At 41.0% G+C, this 19024-nt stretch overlaps 1 protein-coding gene across 3 annotated transcripts in view; it reads left to right on the top strand.

Annotated features, from left to right (window-relative positions):
* ARFGEF3 (ARFGEF family member 3) overlaps window positions 1-19024 on the top strand; it is a 176530-nt gene that overhangs the window by 142714 nt on the left and 14792 nt on the right. For 2 of the 3 annotated variants that reach the window (XM_017530435.2, XM_017530436.2), the window contains 9 exons: window positions 1791-1935; window positions 3264-3386; window positions 6239-6342; window positions 8609-8753; window positions 11753-11881; window positions 14166-14342; window positions 15854-15968; window positions 18293-18395; window positions 18632-18763. In XM_017530435.2, the coding sequence (XP_017385924.1) occupies window positions 1791-1935; window positions 3264-3386; window positions 6239-6342; window positions 8609-8753; window positions 11753-11881; window positions 14166-14342; window positions 15854-15968; window positions 18293-18395; window positions 18632-18763 (1173 nt within the window). The remainder of the gene's footprint in view (window positions 1-1790; window positions 1936-3263; window positions 3387-6238; window positions 6343-8608; window positions 8754-11752; window positions 11882-14165; window positions 14343-15853; window positions 15969-18292; window positions 18396-18631; window positions 18764-19024) is intronic. The other variant, XM_017530437.2, reaches the window with a different exon arrangement.

Below are 19024 nucleotides of genomic sequence, written 5' to 3'. Positions count from 1 at the left end.
ATATATTATGAATATAGATGTAAAATTCATCAGAAAAAAACTAGCAAACTAAATCCAGCAATACATAAAGAAGATTAAACGTCGTGGCATATGGAATTTATCCCAGCAATGTAAGATTGGTTTAACAGCTCAAAATCAATTAACATAAATATTAGTAGAATAAAAGATTAAAACCATATGATCATCTTAATAGATATACACTAAAACATTTAAGAAAATTCATCACCCATTTTTGACAAAACCTTTTAAGAAAAGAGGAATTAGAGGGATTTCCTCCATGAAATAAGGGGCATCTTTGAGAATCCTATATCTAATGATGAAAGACTGAGTGCTTTTCCCTTGTGGTCAGTAATAACACAGGGATTTCTGTCTTCTCTGTTTCTGCTCAACATTAACTTTTACTCGTTGCATAAAGAAATTAAAGACATCAAGGTTTGAAAAGAAAAGTAAAGCTGTTTTAGTTCACAGACAACACGGGGTTGTATGTAGAAAATTATATGGGATTAAAAAAAATTCTAAACTTAATAGTGAGTTGAGCATGGTCACTGCATACAAGATCGACATACTAAAATCAATTGAATTTCTACATATGAGAAATAAACTATCCAAAGATAAATAAGAACAATTCCATTCATAAGAACATCAAATATGATAAAATATTTATGAATAAATTTAGCAAAAGAAGCTCAAGACCTGTACACAAAAGGTACAAAACATTGCTGAGAGAAATTAAAGAAGATTCAGGTAAGTATGAGATATACCATATTCATGGATTGAAAGACTCAATATTTTTAAAACGGCAAATTTCCCCAAATTGATGTATAGATTCAGTGCAATTCTGATTAAAATCCCAGCAGGCCTTTCTGAAGAGATTGTCAAAGTGATTCTCAAATTTATGTGAAACTGTAAAGAATAGAAGAGAGAAAACAAACTTGAAAAAGAAGAGCAAATTTTGAAAATGTACACTACCTGAATTCAGAATTTCAGTAATCAACACAGTGTGATATTGGCGTCAACACAGTGTGATATTGGCGTGAACACAGACCTATAGTTCAGTGGAACTGAAGAGTACAGAAATAAATTATCTTGCTTATAATCAATTGATTTTTGACGAAGATAACATTGCAATTCAATCATAGAGGGGACATTTTCAGCGAATCGTGCTTGAATGTATGTGATAAAAATAAACTTACACCTTCTCACCATGTTAAAAAAAAAAATTCAAAATGGGTCATGATGTAGACATAAGAACAAAAACTCTAAGTATTTCTAGAAGAAAGTAAAGGAGACAATCTTTGAGACCTTGAGTTAAGCAAAGATTTTTTAGAAATGACACTAACAATATGATCCACTAAAAGAAAAATAGATTAATTGGACTTACCAAAATTAAGAACTTTTCATCTTCAAAAGACACCATTAGAAAACAAAACTTTTAAAAAGCCAAAAGCTGTGGGAAAATATTTGCAAATTAATCTTGGGAATATATAAGGAACTCTAAAAACAACAAAAAAAGATAATAATGAGAAGACATGCACCCATTTTTAAAAACAACAAAATATACAGCTAAGAAGATGTGAAAAGTTGCTTAGCGACATTAGTCATGAGTTAAATGCAAATTAATACAATAGCTGATTATTCAGAAGACTTTTGAGTGAGTTTTTCTGTTGTGGTTTTTCTTTTTTACTAAAATTAACTCCAAAATAGGGACCAGAGAAATATATCACCCTTCCCAGAAATGCTGCTCCTTTTAAGGAGAGGACTTTAAGTGCCACTTGCTTTGCCTCTGCCAGGTTGTCACATCCATTGGTGAGCTGGTTGAAGTGTGTTCCACGCAGATCCAGTCCGGATGGAGACCCTTGTTCAGTGCCCTGGAAACAGTGCATGGTGGGAACAAGTCAGAGGTGAAGGAGTACCTGGTTGGTGACTACTCCATGGGTAAGAATGTTTGGAAGATTCTTGCTATTCAGCATTAATTCTCTCTGCCAAGTTTCATGCTAAAAAAAAATTGAACAATAGGGAAAACAGATTGTCAGCCATGTTTTATCAGCAGGAAAGAATGTGGTATAGCAGAAATGTGAGTTCTGAGTTCTGCCAGCAGGCTGAGTGCCCTGAGAATTATCAGGCCCTGTTCTTGCTGACAATTGGACAATAAGGCTGAGAGGCTTCTGTTGTTTCACTTATACATTGCTGTGTTGAGTTCATTTTGAAAGCCAAAAAGGAAAATGTTATCCACTTGCTAGTAAGAAGCAGAAAAGTATCATAACACAGAGTAACCAGAATCAGGGAGATGCAGTCTGCTGGAAATGGAAGGGTACCCATAAGGCATGCCCGGGGCCCAGCAGTGTCGTCTCAGAGGTTCCCAAAACCACCTCTAAACTCAGAAACCTACCAGAAGGACTCATGGGACCCAGAATATAGTTATGTTGAGGTTTATTACACAGCTCATGACCAAGTTTTAGCAATGTAGGAAGGACACAGCAGATTATACAGAGGAAAGACACAGACAGTCTGGAGGAATCTGCACCAGCTTCCCTGTGCTGTCACTCTCCCATGAGGTGTCACACAGAACACGTTCCTCCCCCAGCAGTGAAAACACAGCAACATGTTTGCAATGTTTCTGCCTGTGGAAGCCCATTAGAGATCTAGCTGGGGGCTGGTCACTTACGTACCCCTTCCCTAGCACATACCAAAATCCCAGACTCCCAGTAGGAAAGCAGGTGTTCAGCATAAACCAAATGGTTTGCATGAACAGTCTAGGCACAGTGAACTACTCTTACCGTTAACTGTGGCCTGGGAGTACTCTCAGAGCTGAGTTCCCAGACACCGGCCAAAGATCAATTTTGCAAGCAAGCTTTCTAAAAAGAGTGTGGTCTCAGACCTTCTGTGCTTTTTCTGCACAGGTGTAAACTCACAGATGCCACCAAAGGTCTATCTACACCTGCCCTGCCCTGCCCTGTAGAAATCTATAATTACCTGTGCAGGAGCATTCCAGAGGTCACATATTTCCCTGCTCTCTAGACCGGCACATTGCCTCAGCCCTCCGTTCGGCCAGCTCAGCCCTCATCTCTCTGCCAAGCTTTGCCCCTGCAGCAAAACTGAGCATGGCACTGGAGCCAAGCCAACGGTTCAATAAAAAATCCCAGGCATCTCCCCAGTAGATCTTCCTCAAGGCCCCCGTGGAAGGTGCTGGGAGTATGGGCCACCCTGGCAACGCCAAGGGTAGAAACTTACTTTCTTACAGTTCTATCATCTTCCTCCCTTAGGAAAAGGCCAAGCTCCGGTGTTTGATGTATTTGAAGCTTTTCTCAATACGGACAACATCCAGGTCTTTGCTAATGCAGCCACTAGCTACATCATGTGCCTTATGAAGTTTGTCAAAGGACTGGGTAAGCAGAACCTTTCTCTCATGCCTCGTAATAGCTGAGAACCCTTTCCAGGGTGGCTCTGTATGGCTAGAGACGGGGCCTACTGACTGCTTGGAACAAGCACGCATGCTGGGATACAAGCAGGTGGTGTGGTGCCGTGTACTCAGAAGCAAAAACTTACTGTGAAAGCAGCTTGAATTTTATCCAAAGTTGATACTTTTCATTGTGTTCATGGAATATCTTATAGCATATTTTTAATCTATTTGCTTATTTATACCAACTTTATTGTCAAAGAATAATGTCAACCTTATATTTTCCCTTTTTAAAAGGTGCTCAGGCTCCAGGTCTAATCAGACTCTGTGGAAACTCTCAAAATTTTAAGTTTCTTCTAAACCTTTTGGTTTAACTAAGTGTCCCTCTCTTTCATTTCACCCCAGATAAACCTGTGCTCTATAAAAATCTGCTATCACAGGTCATGTTGTATAGTGAGAATCTATTTTGTTAAGGTGTTTCTAAATTAAGTATAAAATCATCTGGGTAGTTCCTGAAATACACAAGGCTTTCAAGAAGGGGGACTTCTATACTTAGAAAATATATTTTATAATTAATAAAACCTGGAGTAGGAGGAATTCTTCTGCTAAAAAGTTGGGAAATCAAACTCAAACTGCTAATCATATGACACTGAGAATAGGTTTCTGCATAAAGGCAATTATTTAATATAATGTTGAATAATCTCAGGTTGGAAATCTTAGAACATTCATAGAATTCTGGAGGCTGAGAAGTCCCACGATAGACTCTCTGCAAGCTGGAAAACCAGGGAAGCTGGTAACATGGCTCAGTTCATGTTCAAAGGCCCCAGAACGAGGGGCACTGAGGGTGTAACTCTTAGTCTGAAGCTGGAGGCCTGCGAAGCTGTAGCTCTAAGACAGGAGAAGGGTATCCCAGCTTCAGAGACAGAGACAGAGAGAATTCTCCTTTTCTCTGCCTTTTATTCTCCCTGGGCCTCAGCTGATTAGATGGTGTCTGCCTGCATTGGGCGAGGGTGGAGCTCCCTTACTCAGTCTGATTCAAACGCCAACCTTTTCCAGAACCAACCTCACAGACACATCCAGAAATCATGCTTTACCAGTCATCTGGGTCCCCCCTAATCCAGTCAAGCTGACACCTAAAATAAGCCATCACACAGAAGATACTGGAAACAGCCTCTGTTTTTTTTTCTTCTGTGAATTATAAGACGGAGTTAGTTATTTGCATGGGGCCTGGGTTCAATGGAAAAGGTAGAGCCCCCTGTATAGTCATGGTGCCTATGTCCTGCCTGGCTCCAGGGCGTGCCATTCACATGGACTTGGATGTGTTCAAATACACAGTGGCCACAGTCAAAACCTTTGGGATGCCTGCTGTAATCACAGATAGGAAATGAATGTGTTGTTAATTCCCACCTGCTTATTTCAACTGGAATTTGACCTGGTCTGTGTTTTTATATTATAAAATATGTTCATCTAAACCAGGAGTTGGCAAGCTATGTCCCACGGTTTTTATAAATACAGTTTGATTAGAACATAGCATGCTCATTTGTCGATGGCTGCTTCCGTACTACCGTGACAGAGTTGAGTGGCTGCAATACAGACAGTGTGACTTGAAGAGCCTGAAGTATTTACTCTCTGGCCTTTTGCCAAAAACGTTTGCTAACCCGTGATCAAAAACATAAGAAATGTTTTGGTTTTTTTAAAGGAGAAACATGCCTCTTTACTTCTGAATTTTAACTAATGCCTAGTAATTATGTCTGTTTACTCACTGGGGTGCGTTCTAGCTCTTACAGTTGTAGACAATTAGAAACAATTACAATAAATGAAATTATTTGATTAAACGTATAGAAATGGATTCATTATGAGAAATTATAATTCAGTTACAATTCTTACAGAAAAAACCTAGATACCCCTCTACAGACATGTTAAATCTCTAGATATGTAGAAGAAATAGAAAAACCATTTAAATGCAATTAAGTAGTCTCTGTCCCCAAACCCCAGATGTTTAGACTCTTCCCGGATCCCTCATTTATCATCACTGTTTAATGCCACGCACCGGCAGGGAAAGAAATCCTTTTCCAAATGGAGAGAGGGAAGTGCTTCATTCCAGCCCAATCCAGGACTTGCCTCTGGGATTGTCCTCTGTCATCAAGTTACTCCCTCTAACAGCAGGTCCCTTTGTACCTGTACCCATGTACAAAGGAACACTGTCCAGCCACTGAAAGTACTGTGGTAGAATAGAGAGGAAATGTCCATCGGTTAGTGGAAGGGGGAGCTACTAAACCATATCATCTCAACAAAACGATAGGTGGGACAGTATGATCCCAATTGTTTTTTTTTTGTTTGTTTGTTTGTTTTGAGACAGAGTCTCGCTCTGTTGCCCAGGCTGAGTGCAGTGGTGCAATCTCAGCTCACCACAACTTCCACCTCCTGGGTTCAAGCGATTCTCCTGCCTCAGCCTCCCCATTAGCGGGATTACAGGCATGCACCACCACGCCCAGCTAATTTAGTACTTTTAGTAGAGATGGGGTTTTTCCACATTGGTCAGGCTGGTCTCGAACTCCCGACCTCAGGTGATCCACCCGCCTCAGCCTCCAAAAGTGCTGGGATTGCAGCCATGAGCCACCGTGACTGGCCCCAACTGTATTTAACATGTGCACATGCAGGGGAGAGAATGGCTGAAAGGATTTTCCTCAGGGCTGTGCAGTTTGAAGTCATTTTTCTCCTTTTCTCCCGCTGTCTTTTAGTAGCTGTTTGGTGCACTAGTGCTATTGAGTCAACAGGTCTCCTGTTGAAGGGGGCCCGCAAGAGTAACACTGTTGGTCTCTGTCCTCATGCCACCCCTAGGGGAGGTGGACTGTAAAGAGATTGGAGACTGTGTCCCGGCACCCGGAGCCCCGTCCACAGACCTGTGCCTCCCAGCCCTGGACTACCTCAGGCGCTGCTCTCAGGTAGGGGAGGGGTCCAGCTGGGCGCCAGGCCTGGAAACCTGCCTTGGAAGATGCTCTCACAATGCGCATGGGGGTCTTTTGCTGAAGCCCAGGAGAGACACTTTGCCATCTCTGAGTAGACTGAGGCTCAGATGTAAAGTCTACATCTCCTTTTTCTATGAAGGAAAGAAAATAATGAAAACATACTAGAACACACCATTGCATGCTGAGATCTCTGAAACATCTCCCTCACACTCAGAGGCCTGAACTACTGGAATCTCTATGTCTGCATTAGATTTTAGGGGAAGGGGTCACGAGGTCATGGAAAATCTTTCTGAGGGCACCAAAAAGTGGAGGAGGCGGTGCAAGCAGTGAAGACGGACATTGATAAAAGACAGACATGTTCAGTCAAGATCATCTCGTAGAGGTGGGCAGATCACCTGAGGTCAGGAGTTCAAGACCAGCCTGGACAACATGGTAAAACCCCATCTCTACTCAAAATACAAAAATTAACCAGATGTGGTGGCACAGGCCCATAATCCCAGCTACTTGGGAGGCTGAGGGAGGAGAATTGCTTCAACCCGGGAGATGGAGGTTGCAGTGAGCTAAGATCATGCCATTGCACTCCAGCCTGGGTGACAGAGCGAGACTTTGTCTCAAAAAAATTTTTTTTAAATCTAGTAAAGAGGCAGAATAAAACAGTGCTTGTCAAAGTGAGCAGTGAGTGTCACTGTGCCCATTTTTCTCTGCCTGATGCTGTGTCCACTCCCTGAAGCCATTTCTTTCTAAGCTTCAGTGACACACCTCTCTCAGTACTTTCTCACCTGTCTTCCCACATGGTGTCCCCGGGCCTCTTTAAGGATCTATATACAGCCTGTTCCTGGGTGACAGCACTGAGCCCATGGCTTTAGAAGGGACACATATCCCTGGCTTCTCCATCCAGCTGCCTCCCCAGGCCCCGTGTGACATGACCCCTTCCTGGCTCCCTTTCCACCCTCATGTCCTTCCCTCTCACAGTGCTATAGCCATGCTGAGCTGCTGCCCTCCCCCAAATACACCTGCTCATTACCACCCAGGGCCATTGCTGCTTCCTCTGCTGGGACTCTCTCCCCAGATTCTGGGTGCCACTCTATCTCCCAGATATCATCTGAAACATCACCTCCTCAGAGCGCAGGGCTAAAGGATCTGCCAACTCCTGCCAAGAGTCCCCCTGTGTGGTCATGGTTTTTTTGTGTTTTTTTTTTTTTTCCCTGAGGCAGAATCTTGCTCTGTCTCCCAGGCTGGAGTGCAGTGGCACAATCTTGGCTCACTACAACCTCCACCTCCCAGGTTCAAGTGATTCTCCTGCCTCAGCCTCCTGAGTAGCACCACCACACCCAGATAATTTTTGTATCTTTAGTAGAGACAGGGTTTCATCATGTTGTCCAAGCTGGTCTCCATCTCCAGACCTCAAGAGAACAGCCGGCCTCGGCCTCCCAAGTGCTCAGATGACAGGTGTGAGCCACCATGCCCGGCCTTCACTATTTCTAGTACCACCTGTTTAGTTTTTTCTATAGCATTGATGTCTGAAATGTGATTATTTTCGAAAGGATTGTAGTTGGTGAGACCCACCAGGACAGGAATTTTGTCTGTTCGCTCACAGCCATGGTTCCTCGAACAATGTGGGCATGGCAGGATTCTCATTCATGAAGACAGAAGAATCTTCGGAAGTTTGTCCCAGTGACAGAGATCCCACGGGGGCCTGGGCGCTAGTCACAAGAGGGGGATGAAGAGCCCAGACCACTCTGCTGGCTCTGCTTCTGAGAACTTCCTCCCTCCCTCCTGGCTCCAGCCTCCATTTCTCCAAGTGCTCTTGTCCCTGTGTTTCCTGAGAGATTGAGTCAAGGGAAGGAGAAATCAGAGTCTGGTATCTCATTTGCCTGTGGACTGACTTCTCGGTGATACCCACAGAACACTTTTTCCTATAGGCAAAAATTCTTGACATGTTTCATGGTTCCCTGGGTAGGTTTATAAAGTCTATAAAACTCATATGTAATTAAAATACTGGAAAATTATCCAGAGGATCCTTTTTCCTTCTACTCTTTTGTTGCCATTGAATGCCATTTCATCTGTTTTATGGGATAAATGCCTCTTGTAAGCTACCTTTATAAATCCAAATCACAATTAAACTTTCAATGTCTAGTTGCCCATCTCCCTTTAGTACTAGTGTATCATTTCATGATCGTGTAACACCCACAGTGCAGCTTTTTCCAGGATATAATTGCAGTTTGTCTTTTTTTAAATTTAGTTATTGGCAAAAATCTACAAAATGCCCTTGAAGCCAATATTCCTTAGTGGGAGACTTGCCAGCTTGCCTCGAAGACTTCAAGAACAGTCAGCCAGCAGTGAGGATGGAATTGAATCAGTCCTGTCTGATTTTGATGATGACACCGGTAAGTTAATTGATTGGACTAAACTAGGTTATTTGCTGTGTTCATATTCCCAGAAGCGTAAGTCATACATGAAGTATCTTAAGCTTCTGGGAATTGTCTAAGTCCATTTTGTACTGCTATAAGAGAATACCTGAAAGTGAGTAATTTATCAATAACAGATTTATTTCTTACAGTTCTAGAGGCTGAGAAGCCAAAAGTTGAGGGTTTGCATCTGATGAGCACCTTCTTGCTGTATCATCCCACAGAGGAAGGGCAAGAGAGCACTCAAGGAGTTCAGAGTGGTGGGGAGAGGAAGGGGGCCAAACTCATGCTTTGATCAGGAACCCATTCCCAAGATAACTCATGTCCATGATAACAACATTAATCCATTCATGAGGACAGAGCCCTCATGGCCTAATCACCTCTTAAAAGTCTCACCTGTCAACGCTGTTGCATTATAGATAGTTTCCAACACATGAATTTTGGGGGGCACATTCAAGCCATAGCATTCCACTCTGGCCCCCAAAATTCAGGTTCTTCTCAAAATACATTAATTCCATCCCAGGAGTCTCAAAGCCTTGTTTCAGCACCAACTCAAGAGTCTCGTCTAAATCAGGTACAGTTTAAACTAAATGTGTGATTCATTCCAAAGCAAATTTCTCTCCAGCTGTGGGCCTGTGAAGTTAACAAATTGCATGCTTCCAAAATACAAGGGTAGGGAGGCATAGGATAGACATTCACATTCTAAAGGGGGAGAAATAGGCAAGACAGGAGTAACATGCTCCAAGTGAGTCCAAAAACCCAACAGAGCAGACATGAAATCCTAAGACTCCAGATGCACTTGCCGTGAACATGTGAACTTTGGGGGAAATAGTCAAACCATAGCGTAGATCATAAGAATGATCATCTATTTTTGTAATTATTTTTTTGTAATTCTGTCACAAGAAGTCTGCTTAAAGTTTCCATGGACTTTCTAAAAACATCACTTTACAATGGATACCTCTATATCCATCCTTTTAAAATGGATTCCTCTGTTTAAAACTAGTGCAGATTTGCAAATTTCACATAAGTAGTTTCTAACTCCCAATTCTCTCGACTTTAGCAAATTGGAATGAAGTTCCATTGGTGCCTAGGTACTTAAATTGCTAATTGTCTTTTAATACCTTTTAGAAAACAAATAATTATACAATTGCTTCCTACAGGACTATTTGGTTAGAGATTGGGGAAATTAAGCCATTACTAAAGAGAGAATCTATTTGTGACTGGTGACACTGAAGGCTCATGAAAGGAATGATTTTAAAGAATTTGTTTCAAATTAGGTCCCATGTGATCTCCTGTGAATCAGAGTTCAAGCTAGTAACTGTGGATCATTTTCAGATGGACTAACTCATGCTCATGCCTTCTGTCTTCTGTCTCCTGTCTCAGAAGACCCGGTCTTGTTCTACATCTAGAATTGGATATCATACCCTCAAATAGGTCTAATTTCTGGATATAAGTTATTTCTAACTCTTTTATAAAGGACTTCTGAGGGGAAGATTTTTGTTTTTGTTTTATTTTGGTGTTACAAATTTATTTTGTGGGGGTGCCTAGGAGATTTAAATTTTTTGGTGGAGATTATAAACAACAAAATCTCACAAGTTCGGATTAGTTGTGAGGAATAATTATAGGAAAGAATAATTATCTAATGTAGAGAACAATTAAAGTATTGGAAGTTGGCTAGATATTGCCTAATAGATGTTTCAATTTAATGATAAGATAAGAACAAGTTTTACTTAGCATTTTAAACCTCCAACCCAGATAATTATAAGCCGAAGCTAATGTTGTTTATCTGTAATACATTATTTAAAACAGCTGTAAACAGTTGTGTATGTAATGGCATACATTCTCTTTCCCATTTGTGCAAATCTTTGATTTTTTTTTCTAGGAACTCCATCTTCTAAGGGATACAGTTCAGTGCCTATCTTAAGTTTTCTACATAATCAATATATCAAGGACTTTAAAGTTACTGTTATGTAGAGATAGTAAATAAGAACAAAAGAGAAATCAGTAACAGCTTTAAATTAGTTTTAAAAAATTAAACAATCCTGAACATTGATATATTCTCAGATATTATTCCTCTTGTTTTCAAATGCAAATAATTACATTTTTCCCTTATGGAAATTTCAAACATATACAAGACTTGTATATTTTGAATATATAAAATATATACATATACAGATACTTACATGTAGAATATACAGAACTAAACAGAATAATATACTTGCCACCCAGCTTCAACTATTACCAATTGATGGCTAACATTGGATCATGTATATCTTTGCTCTCTCTTCCTCTTCCTCGATACTTTAAGGCAAATCCCCAACATAGCATTTTGTCTGTAGATGGTTCTGTGTGTGTTCTTTAAAGATAACAAACATAAGCATGACACCACAATCACACCTCAAAATCAACCATAATTTATAGTACATTAGAGGTACAAAGGATGGGAATGAGGAAGAAAGGAGAGTAACTGTTTAATGGCCCCAAAGTTTCGGTTTGAGATGATGAAAATGTTTTGGAAACAGTAGCGATAGTTGCACAACACTGTTGTCATGAATACCACTGAACTGTACTTGTAGAAATGGCTAAAATGGCTTTTTTCTGTTCTACATATTTACCACCATAAAATCATTTTTTAAAAAAGATAAATGAAGGTGATGGAACTGGATGGATATCTTACTGATTTGGGATCATCGGCTCCCTAGAAACCTGACAGCCATTTCAACGTAGAATTTCCTTACTCTATCACATTTTTATTAAAGGGGAAGAAGGAGGAAATGTGAGTGGTATTTTTCCCCTTGACTTTGTCAGAACACATAAATCATCATCTGCTCACGTCTATGGGCACTGAAGACTAACACGCTGGGTGATGGCTCACATCTGTATAGCACTTGGCAGTTTACATACAATGTTTAATAAGATTTTGGGATTGTTCATTATGTCTAGCTGGATTTCCTACTGGTCTGCATTTTGGTTTCCAGGTCTGATAGAAGTCTGGATAATCCTGCTGGAGCAGCTGACAGCAGCTGTGTCCAATTGTCCACGGCAGCACCAACCACCAACTTTGGATTTACTCTTTGAGCTATTGAGAGATGTGACCAAAACACCAGGTAAGTATTTCTCTGTCTGTCATTTGGGGGAATGCTTATACATATAACTCTTTTCAGGAGGGTATTTCTGCAGGTGTCTACCTGTTTTCACTGTTTCCTAGACTTAGTACAAAGCTTCACACGTGTAAGAGATGCTCAATAAATGTTTGTTGAATGGTAGTGATGTTTAAGATATGGCCTGTTTATTGTTTGCATTTCTTCCTAGAAGTCTGGTTACAAATGTTGTGTGGTGGCCAATTACTTGGATGTGCAGGATCTCCACATTAATCAGACCAAGGCTGTGGCATCTGTGTCTCCATGAACCATTTGGCTTTGCCGTGTTCCATGGTCACAGCCTTCCTTTGCGACAGGATCTCACAGTCATATGCTCTTGGTCCTCGGGCTGTTGGTTGGGCTCACTGGGTCTTCCACTTGCAATTATATGCAGTATTAAGATACCAACACCCCATTTGTATAAGGGTCATAGGGGATTAGATTTGGAAAAAGACAGTGAGTGCTTGCCTAGTACAGTGTACCTGAGAGTCTAAGAAAAGAATGACATTTAGGAATTTATTTATTGTGAATTAATCAATTTTAGTATATACATGTATTCATCCCAGTTTCTCACGATAAAAGAAAATTTTTTTATTGAAATGTAAGTATTTTACTAATAGAATCAGACCCTAAATGAAGCCACTTTCATACTAAGAGGAGGTCTGTACTCATCATAATGAAGACTTGATAATTGACACTTTTTCATAAATCTATAACAAAGTTTATATTATTAAACAAACCACCGTAGATACTCCCACATGTTAAAAAGTTAAAAAGCCTTCCATCAAAGAATAAGTAGCTATTTTATAGAATTAATTGCATACCACTATTTCTAAATCCGTTGTACTGATCAGTACCATTTTCTGCCTTCACACTGATTGCCACTAAATTTGTGTGAAGAGCATTTAATCTCCTTCTATTCCTAGGAGCCTGTCATCTAAGGAAATTATCAATATTAAAGACAAGATTGTATATATAAGATGTTTGCTGAAATATCTTGAATACCAAAGTTATGAACACCCTAAATTGGAAGCAGTTAATTGTGATAAAAGCATATAAATATTCTGCAGGCATTAAAATATCTGAATAATTTTTAATGATGTGAGTATTTACAAAACCTTATGTTAAAATTCACATACTATGGAGTGCAATATCAACTATATGAAATTTTATGCAATTATAAATACAAGCACACATGCATTCAAAAAGTCCTAAAAAGGAATACATCGAAATGTGACTGTCTCTAGGTGAGTTTTTTCTTTTGTATTCTCATGTAATTTCCATGCTTATTATAAAATGGATGCCTTGCTTTTGTAATCAGAACTTCAAAAATTCCTCAACATTTCCACAATGTTAAACAAAGACACATAATGATTTTCATCATAGCATAGTCTATAAAAAAAAAAAAAAATTAGAAACACCATAAATGTTCATCAGTAAGGAAATGGATTAGTAAACTGTTGTAAAGTTTGTAATGGATAAGTAAATGAGGAATATCCAAATTTGCTGACAAAGAATAATCTCTAACATTTTGGGGGTTTCTCTGAAACGGAGGTCTTTCCCAGGCTGGAGTGCAAGTGGTGTGATCATAGCTCACTGCAGCCTCAAATTCCTGGGTTCAAGCAATTCTTCCCCCTCAGCCTCCCGAGTTGCGGAGGCTACCAGCACTCCACAATGCCCAGCTAATTTTTTTTTTTTTAAAAGAGAAGGGATTTCACAATGTTGCCCAAGTTAGTCTCAAATTACCGGGCTTAATTAAGCAATCCTCACACCTCAGACTGCAGAGTAGCTGAGATTACAGGCGTGCACTGCTGTGGCCAGTTCTAACAACTATTGTTAAGTGAAAAACATGAGTATGCAGAGCAAAGTTTACATTATCTCGTTTATATAAAATAAAAACAAAACTCTATATTTCCCCATGTAGTTAGATTTCATAAATATATATATACACATTTTTTTGTGTGTTTACTTCTGGGTCCTAGGAGTTGACCAGGTGATATTTTAGCTTTACCAGCAATATTTGAATGTTTTAGGAGTATATTCACATATTGCTCACATAACTAAAATCCTGCAGAAACAAAAAGGAAAAATGCCACTGAAGACTGTACATTCCCCCATCAGCAGTAAATTCTGTTCTCTGCAGTTTCTCAGCAAATGTAGGAATCCTTCAAAAGAGATCAACAATGCCAGGTGAAGGCAAAGAGCTTCCCTCTCATTACAGGTTGTTGCTATGCTGACTTTTCTTTTGTAGGACCAGGGTTCGGTATCTATGCAGTGGTTCACCTCCTCCTTCCTGTGATGTCCCTGTGGCTCCGCCGTAGCCATAAAGACCATTCCTACTGGGATGTGGCCTCTGCCAACTTCAAGCACGCTATTGGACTGTCCTGTGAGCTGGTGGTGGAGCACATTCAAAGCTTTCTACATTCAGGTATCTGAAGTGCCAGAGCAGCTCATTCTGGGTATTTCTTTGGTAGACAGTATTGTTGTCTAAAAAGGCGTAGTAAATACCTAATGCAAATACAAATGCAGGGTTTTTGTCCTGGGAATTATTAAAATAGAACAACCTGGCCAGTGCCAGTCTTGTAAAAGAAGATTTTCAAAGAGAAAATTCATACCCATGTGTCTTCTACAAAATTTTCAAGCAGAATGCTCAAAATATATGTGTGGTAGAAAATAAAATACCTGGCTGGGCACCATGGCTCATGCCTGTAATCCCAGCACTTTGGGAGGCTGAGGTGGGTAGATCACGAGGTCAGGAGTTCGAGACCAGCCTCACCAACATGGTGAAACTCCATCTCTACTAAAAATACAAAAATTAGCCAAGTGTGATGGTGCCCACCTATAATCCCAGCCACTCAGAAGGCTGAGGCAGGAGAATCGCTTGAACCCGGGAGGCGGAAGTTGCAGTGAGCCAAGATTGCACCATTGCACTCCAGCCTGGGCAACAGCATAAAACTCCATCAAAAGAAAGAGAGAGAGAGAGAGAGAGAATACCTAGTAAGAGGTCTGGGATACCTGGGCATTAGGAGAGGAGAGGCAAATTCAGATATATAATAAATAAAAAAGAAATATCCCTGTAGCCTGGGGGGATAGGTGGGTATCTCCTGTCATCCTGCTTCATCTGGGGAGGCTAAATGGAGGGGGTAGGGTTTTTAAAAAGACTTCTATTATGGGCAAGAAGTAGCTTAACAGGCTAGTGATGAAGAGAAATTTTTTAATATTGAGGGCACTTTGTAAAGGCTGTGAAAGTGTGAGATGGACAGTAAGCTGAAGCCAGCAGATGGAGAGGGACCTAGAGGCAGGGGTATGTCTGTGGTCCCAGTGGAGCCGCATGTGTGACGATCTGGGTGTCCGGGAGCAGAAGAAGCATTGCTGCTAGCCACAGAGCTTATAAATCGAAGGCATGAAATATCATGGTGAGAGAAGAGGTTCCCTTGCTGGAGAGGACAGAGAAATTAAGGAGGATGTTGACCCCAGGGAAGACTAAGTTTGGCAAGGACAATTTACCCTGCAAAAAAAAAAAAAAAAAAAAAGAATACTAATTGCAAAAGAAAACGAGTTTTTCCACATATAGGTGGTAACTGGTAACCATATCCCTAAGGGTAGCCACGTGTTCCTGGCCAGGTATTGCTTTGCACAGTGTGAGACTCTGATATAGTAGGAACACATAAAAGTGAACTACATATTTTTTTTATTTCTCTAGAAGTGGATGGAACATGCTGAAATTGGGTAAAAATCTAAGAAAATTATTGTTTTACTGGTTTTCGGGGGGGGTGGAGGATAGGACCATTTTTCTCATTGTTCTATTTCTTTTTCCCAGATGTCTGCATATCTTTTTATCATTCAGACTTTCTGTTGCTGCAGATGGCCATTTCAATCTCTCTCTTTACACTAGAGCTGCATGAAAGCATGAAACTGTGATTTTACTGTTTCCCATAGATATCAGGTACGAGAGCATGATCAATACCATGCTGAAGGAGCTCTTCGAGCTGCTGGTTGCCTGTGTGGCCAAGCCCACCGAAACTATCTCCAGAGTGGGCTGCTCCTGTATTAGGTGAGCAAAAGCTTTCCTGGCTCCCCACAAAGCTGGAGTTTTTATTTTAAAACCTAAGGAAATTTCATTGTCTTTGTGGTAGCCATTTACTTTTTGTATTGCTTTCTATAAGCAGACTTATATAATTAAAAATGACTATATGCTAATAATTCTTCATTTCAGTGTTTAGTCAGCAAATGTATATTGTGTAAGGCATTTTACAAAGTACTCTGGTTCAGTTTCTCAAAAGAAAACATACAGAAGGCAAACAGGCCTATGAAAAGGTGTTCCGCATCAGTGATCATAAGAGAAATGCAAACTGAAGCTACACTCAGATATCATCTCATCCCAGCTGAAATAGCTTATCCAAAAGACAGGTAATAACAAATTCTGGAGAGGGTGTGGAGAAAAGGCAGCCCTTGTATACTGTTGGTGGGAATGCAAATTAGTACAGCCACTATGAAGAACAGTTTGGAGGTTCCTCAAAAAACTAATATTAGAACTACTATATTATCCAGCAATCACATTGCTGGGTATATACTCAAAAGAAAAGAAATAAGTATATCAAAGAGATATCTGCCCTCACATGTTCACAATAGTCAAAATGTAGAAGCAACCTAAGTGTATTAGTTCATTTTCATGCTGCTGATAAAGACACATCCAAGACTGGGAAGAAAAAGAGGCTTAATGGACTTACAGCTCCACGTGGCTGGGGAGGCCTCACAATCATGGCAGAAGGCAAGGTGGAGCAAGTCGTATCTTACGTGGATGGTGGCAGGCAAAGAGGAAGCTTGCTCAGGGCCGCAGGGTACCCAGACATTTGGTCAAACGTTATTATGGGTGTGTCTCTGGGGGTGTTTCTGGATGAGAAGAACATTTAAACTGGGGGAGATAGCAAAGCAGATGGCACTCCCTAGTGGGGGTGGGCCTCATCCAATCAGTTGAAGACCAAAATAGAACAAAAATGCCGAGTAAGAGGGTCCTTTGCCTGTCTGACCATTTGAGCTGGAAAATCAGTCTTCTCCTGCCCCTGGACCAGACTTATATCTCCTGGTTCTCAGGCTTTCAGACTTGGACTGGAACTATACCACTGGCTCAGGGAAAACTCATTAAAACCATCAGATCTCGTGAGACTTGTTCACTATAACAGTGTGGGAAAGACCCGGCCCCATGATTTAGTTATCTCCCACTGGGTCTCTCCCACAACATATGGGAATTCAAGATGAGATTTGGGTGGGGACACATCCGAACCCTATCAGTGTCCATCAACAGATGAATGCATAAAGGAAATGTGGTACACATACACAGTGGAGTACTATTCAGCCATAAAAAAGAATGGGATTCTGTCATTTACAACAAAAAGGGAACGAGAGGTTATGCTAAGTGAAATAAGCCAGGCACAGAAAGAAAAATATCATATATGTTCTTACTTATTTGTGGGAGCTAAAAATCAAAACAGTTGAACAATTGAAGGATGTTACCAGAGGCTGCTGACCGAGTATTTCATGGCACAACAGGGTGACTATAGTCAACAATACTGTACATTTTACATTAACGAAGAGTGTAATTGGACTGCTGGTAACAAAAAGGACAAATACTTGAGGGGATGGGTAGCCCATTTTCCATGATGTGATTATGATACATTACATGCTTGCATTAAAACATCTCATGCACCCCATACAAATATACATATACCATGTACCCATGATAAAGTTAACAAAACAAATTTAAGTACTCTGGTTCAGAGAAAGTAATATAAACTAAAGGCCCTACCCTCAAGAAGCTTAGAGCCTATTCAAAATGATGCAGCAAGAGAGAGGGTCACATGAAAAATGGTGACAGTGAGGATTAACTGCTAAGTGCCAAGAAAGGACAGGAGGCCTGGGCAGTAGGTCAGCCAGCAAGGGTCTTGTTGTGGCAGTGACACTGGTCACATCCTCTAAGGTAGACAAGCATGGGGAAGCTGGGGACTTTCCAAGCAGAAAAACAGAATGAACAAATCGCATTGAGATAAGAGTTATAAATGACAAAAGAGTTTGGGATTTGGTTTTGCTTGTTAGTTGGAGAGGAGTGATGGAAAATGGGACTAGAATACAAAACTAAGTACAGAATATATATAGTCTTGCATACAAGCCTAAGTTTAATGGTTGGCCTATTTGTAGAGGGGATCATTGATATTTCTATATTAAAATAGTTTAGGAAGTATTTTGACAATGGAATACTAGATGGTTGAGAGACAGGGAGACTTTCCAGGGAACTGCAGAATAAATCTATGCATGAGTCTATACAGCCCAAATTTTGTGGCAACGAAATGGGATTCAAGACTCTTTTGCTTCTTTTGGCAGATATGTCCTTGTGACAGCAGGCCCTGTGTTCACTGAGGAGATGTGGAGGCTTGCCTGCTGTGCCCTGCAAGACGCGTTCTCCGCCACACTCAAGCCAGTGAAGGTACATCACTGGGAGGAAGCCCTCCCTGGAGCAGTTCTAACCGTCTCTAGCTCCCTGATGCCTTATCATGTTAGTGGGTTCTGCCCCCTCTAAGCAGGAGTCTCACTTTAGATCTTGCAGAGAGTGAGAAAGAAATTGCTGGGCCAGTACTTTTGTCTCAGACCCAGTGATGATCTCAGATCCAAGGCTGGGCCTCAGTGAGATGCACTCAGTGGGCATCTGCTGTTTCTCCCCAGGACCTGCTGGGCTGCTTCCACAGCGGCACGGAGAGCTTCAGCGGGGAAGGCTGCCAGGTGCGGGTGGCAGCCCCATCCTCCTCCCCAAGTGCCGAGGCCGAGTACTGGCGCATTCGAGCCATGGCCCAGCAGGTAAGGGTGGGGGCTTTTGATCTCAAGGGCTCTAGAAACTTGAAACGCATGTTAGGAGACCTCCCTTGAAGGTCCTGCATCACCAAATTGCCTTTCATTCCCTAAGGGACATACACCTTGTGGCTCCCAACTCTTGCCAGTACCATTCTTTGCCAGGAAATGACTTGAGCCAATCAACAGCATTACCTCCTCTCCATCATCTCTTGTTTGTTGCATCCACCAGTGCCCAGATCCAACAGAATCATTTCAGCAGCGTGGCCA

This window comes from Cebus imitator, unplaced genomic scaffold, assembly GCF_001604975.1.
Source record: "Cebus imitator isolate Cc_AM_T3 unplaced genomic scaffold, Cebus_imitator-1.0 Scaffold65, whole genome shotgun sequence".
Taxonomy (NCBI): Eukaryota; Metazoa; Chordata; class Mammalia; order Primates; family Cebidae; genus Cebus; species Cebus imitator.
The sequence above is the reverse complement of the archived record's forward strand: the minus strand, read 5'-3'. Positions and strand labels throughout refer to the sequence as shown.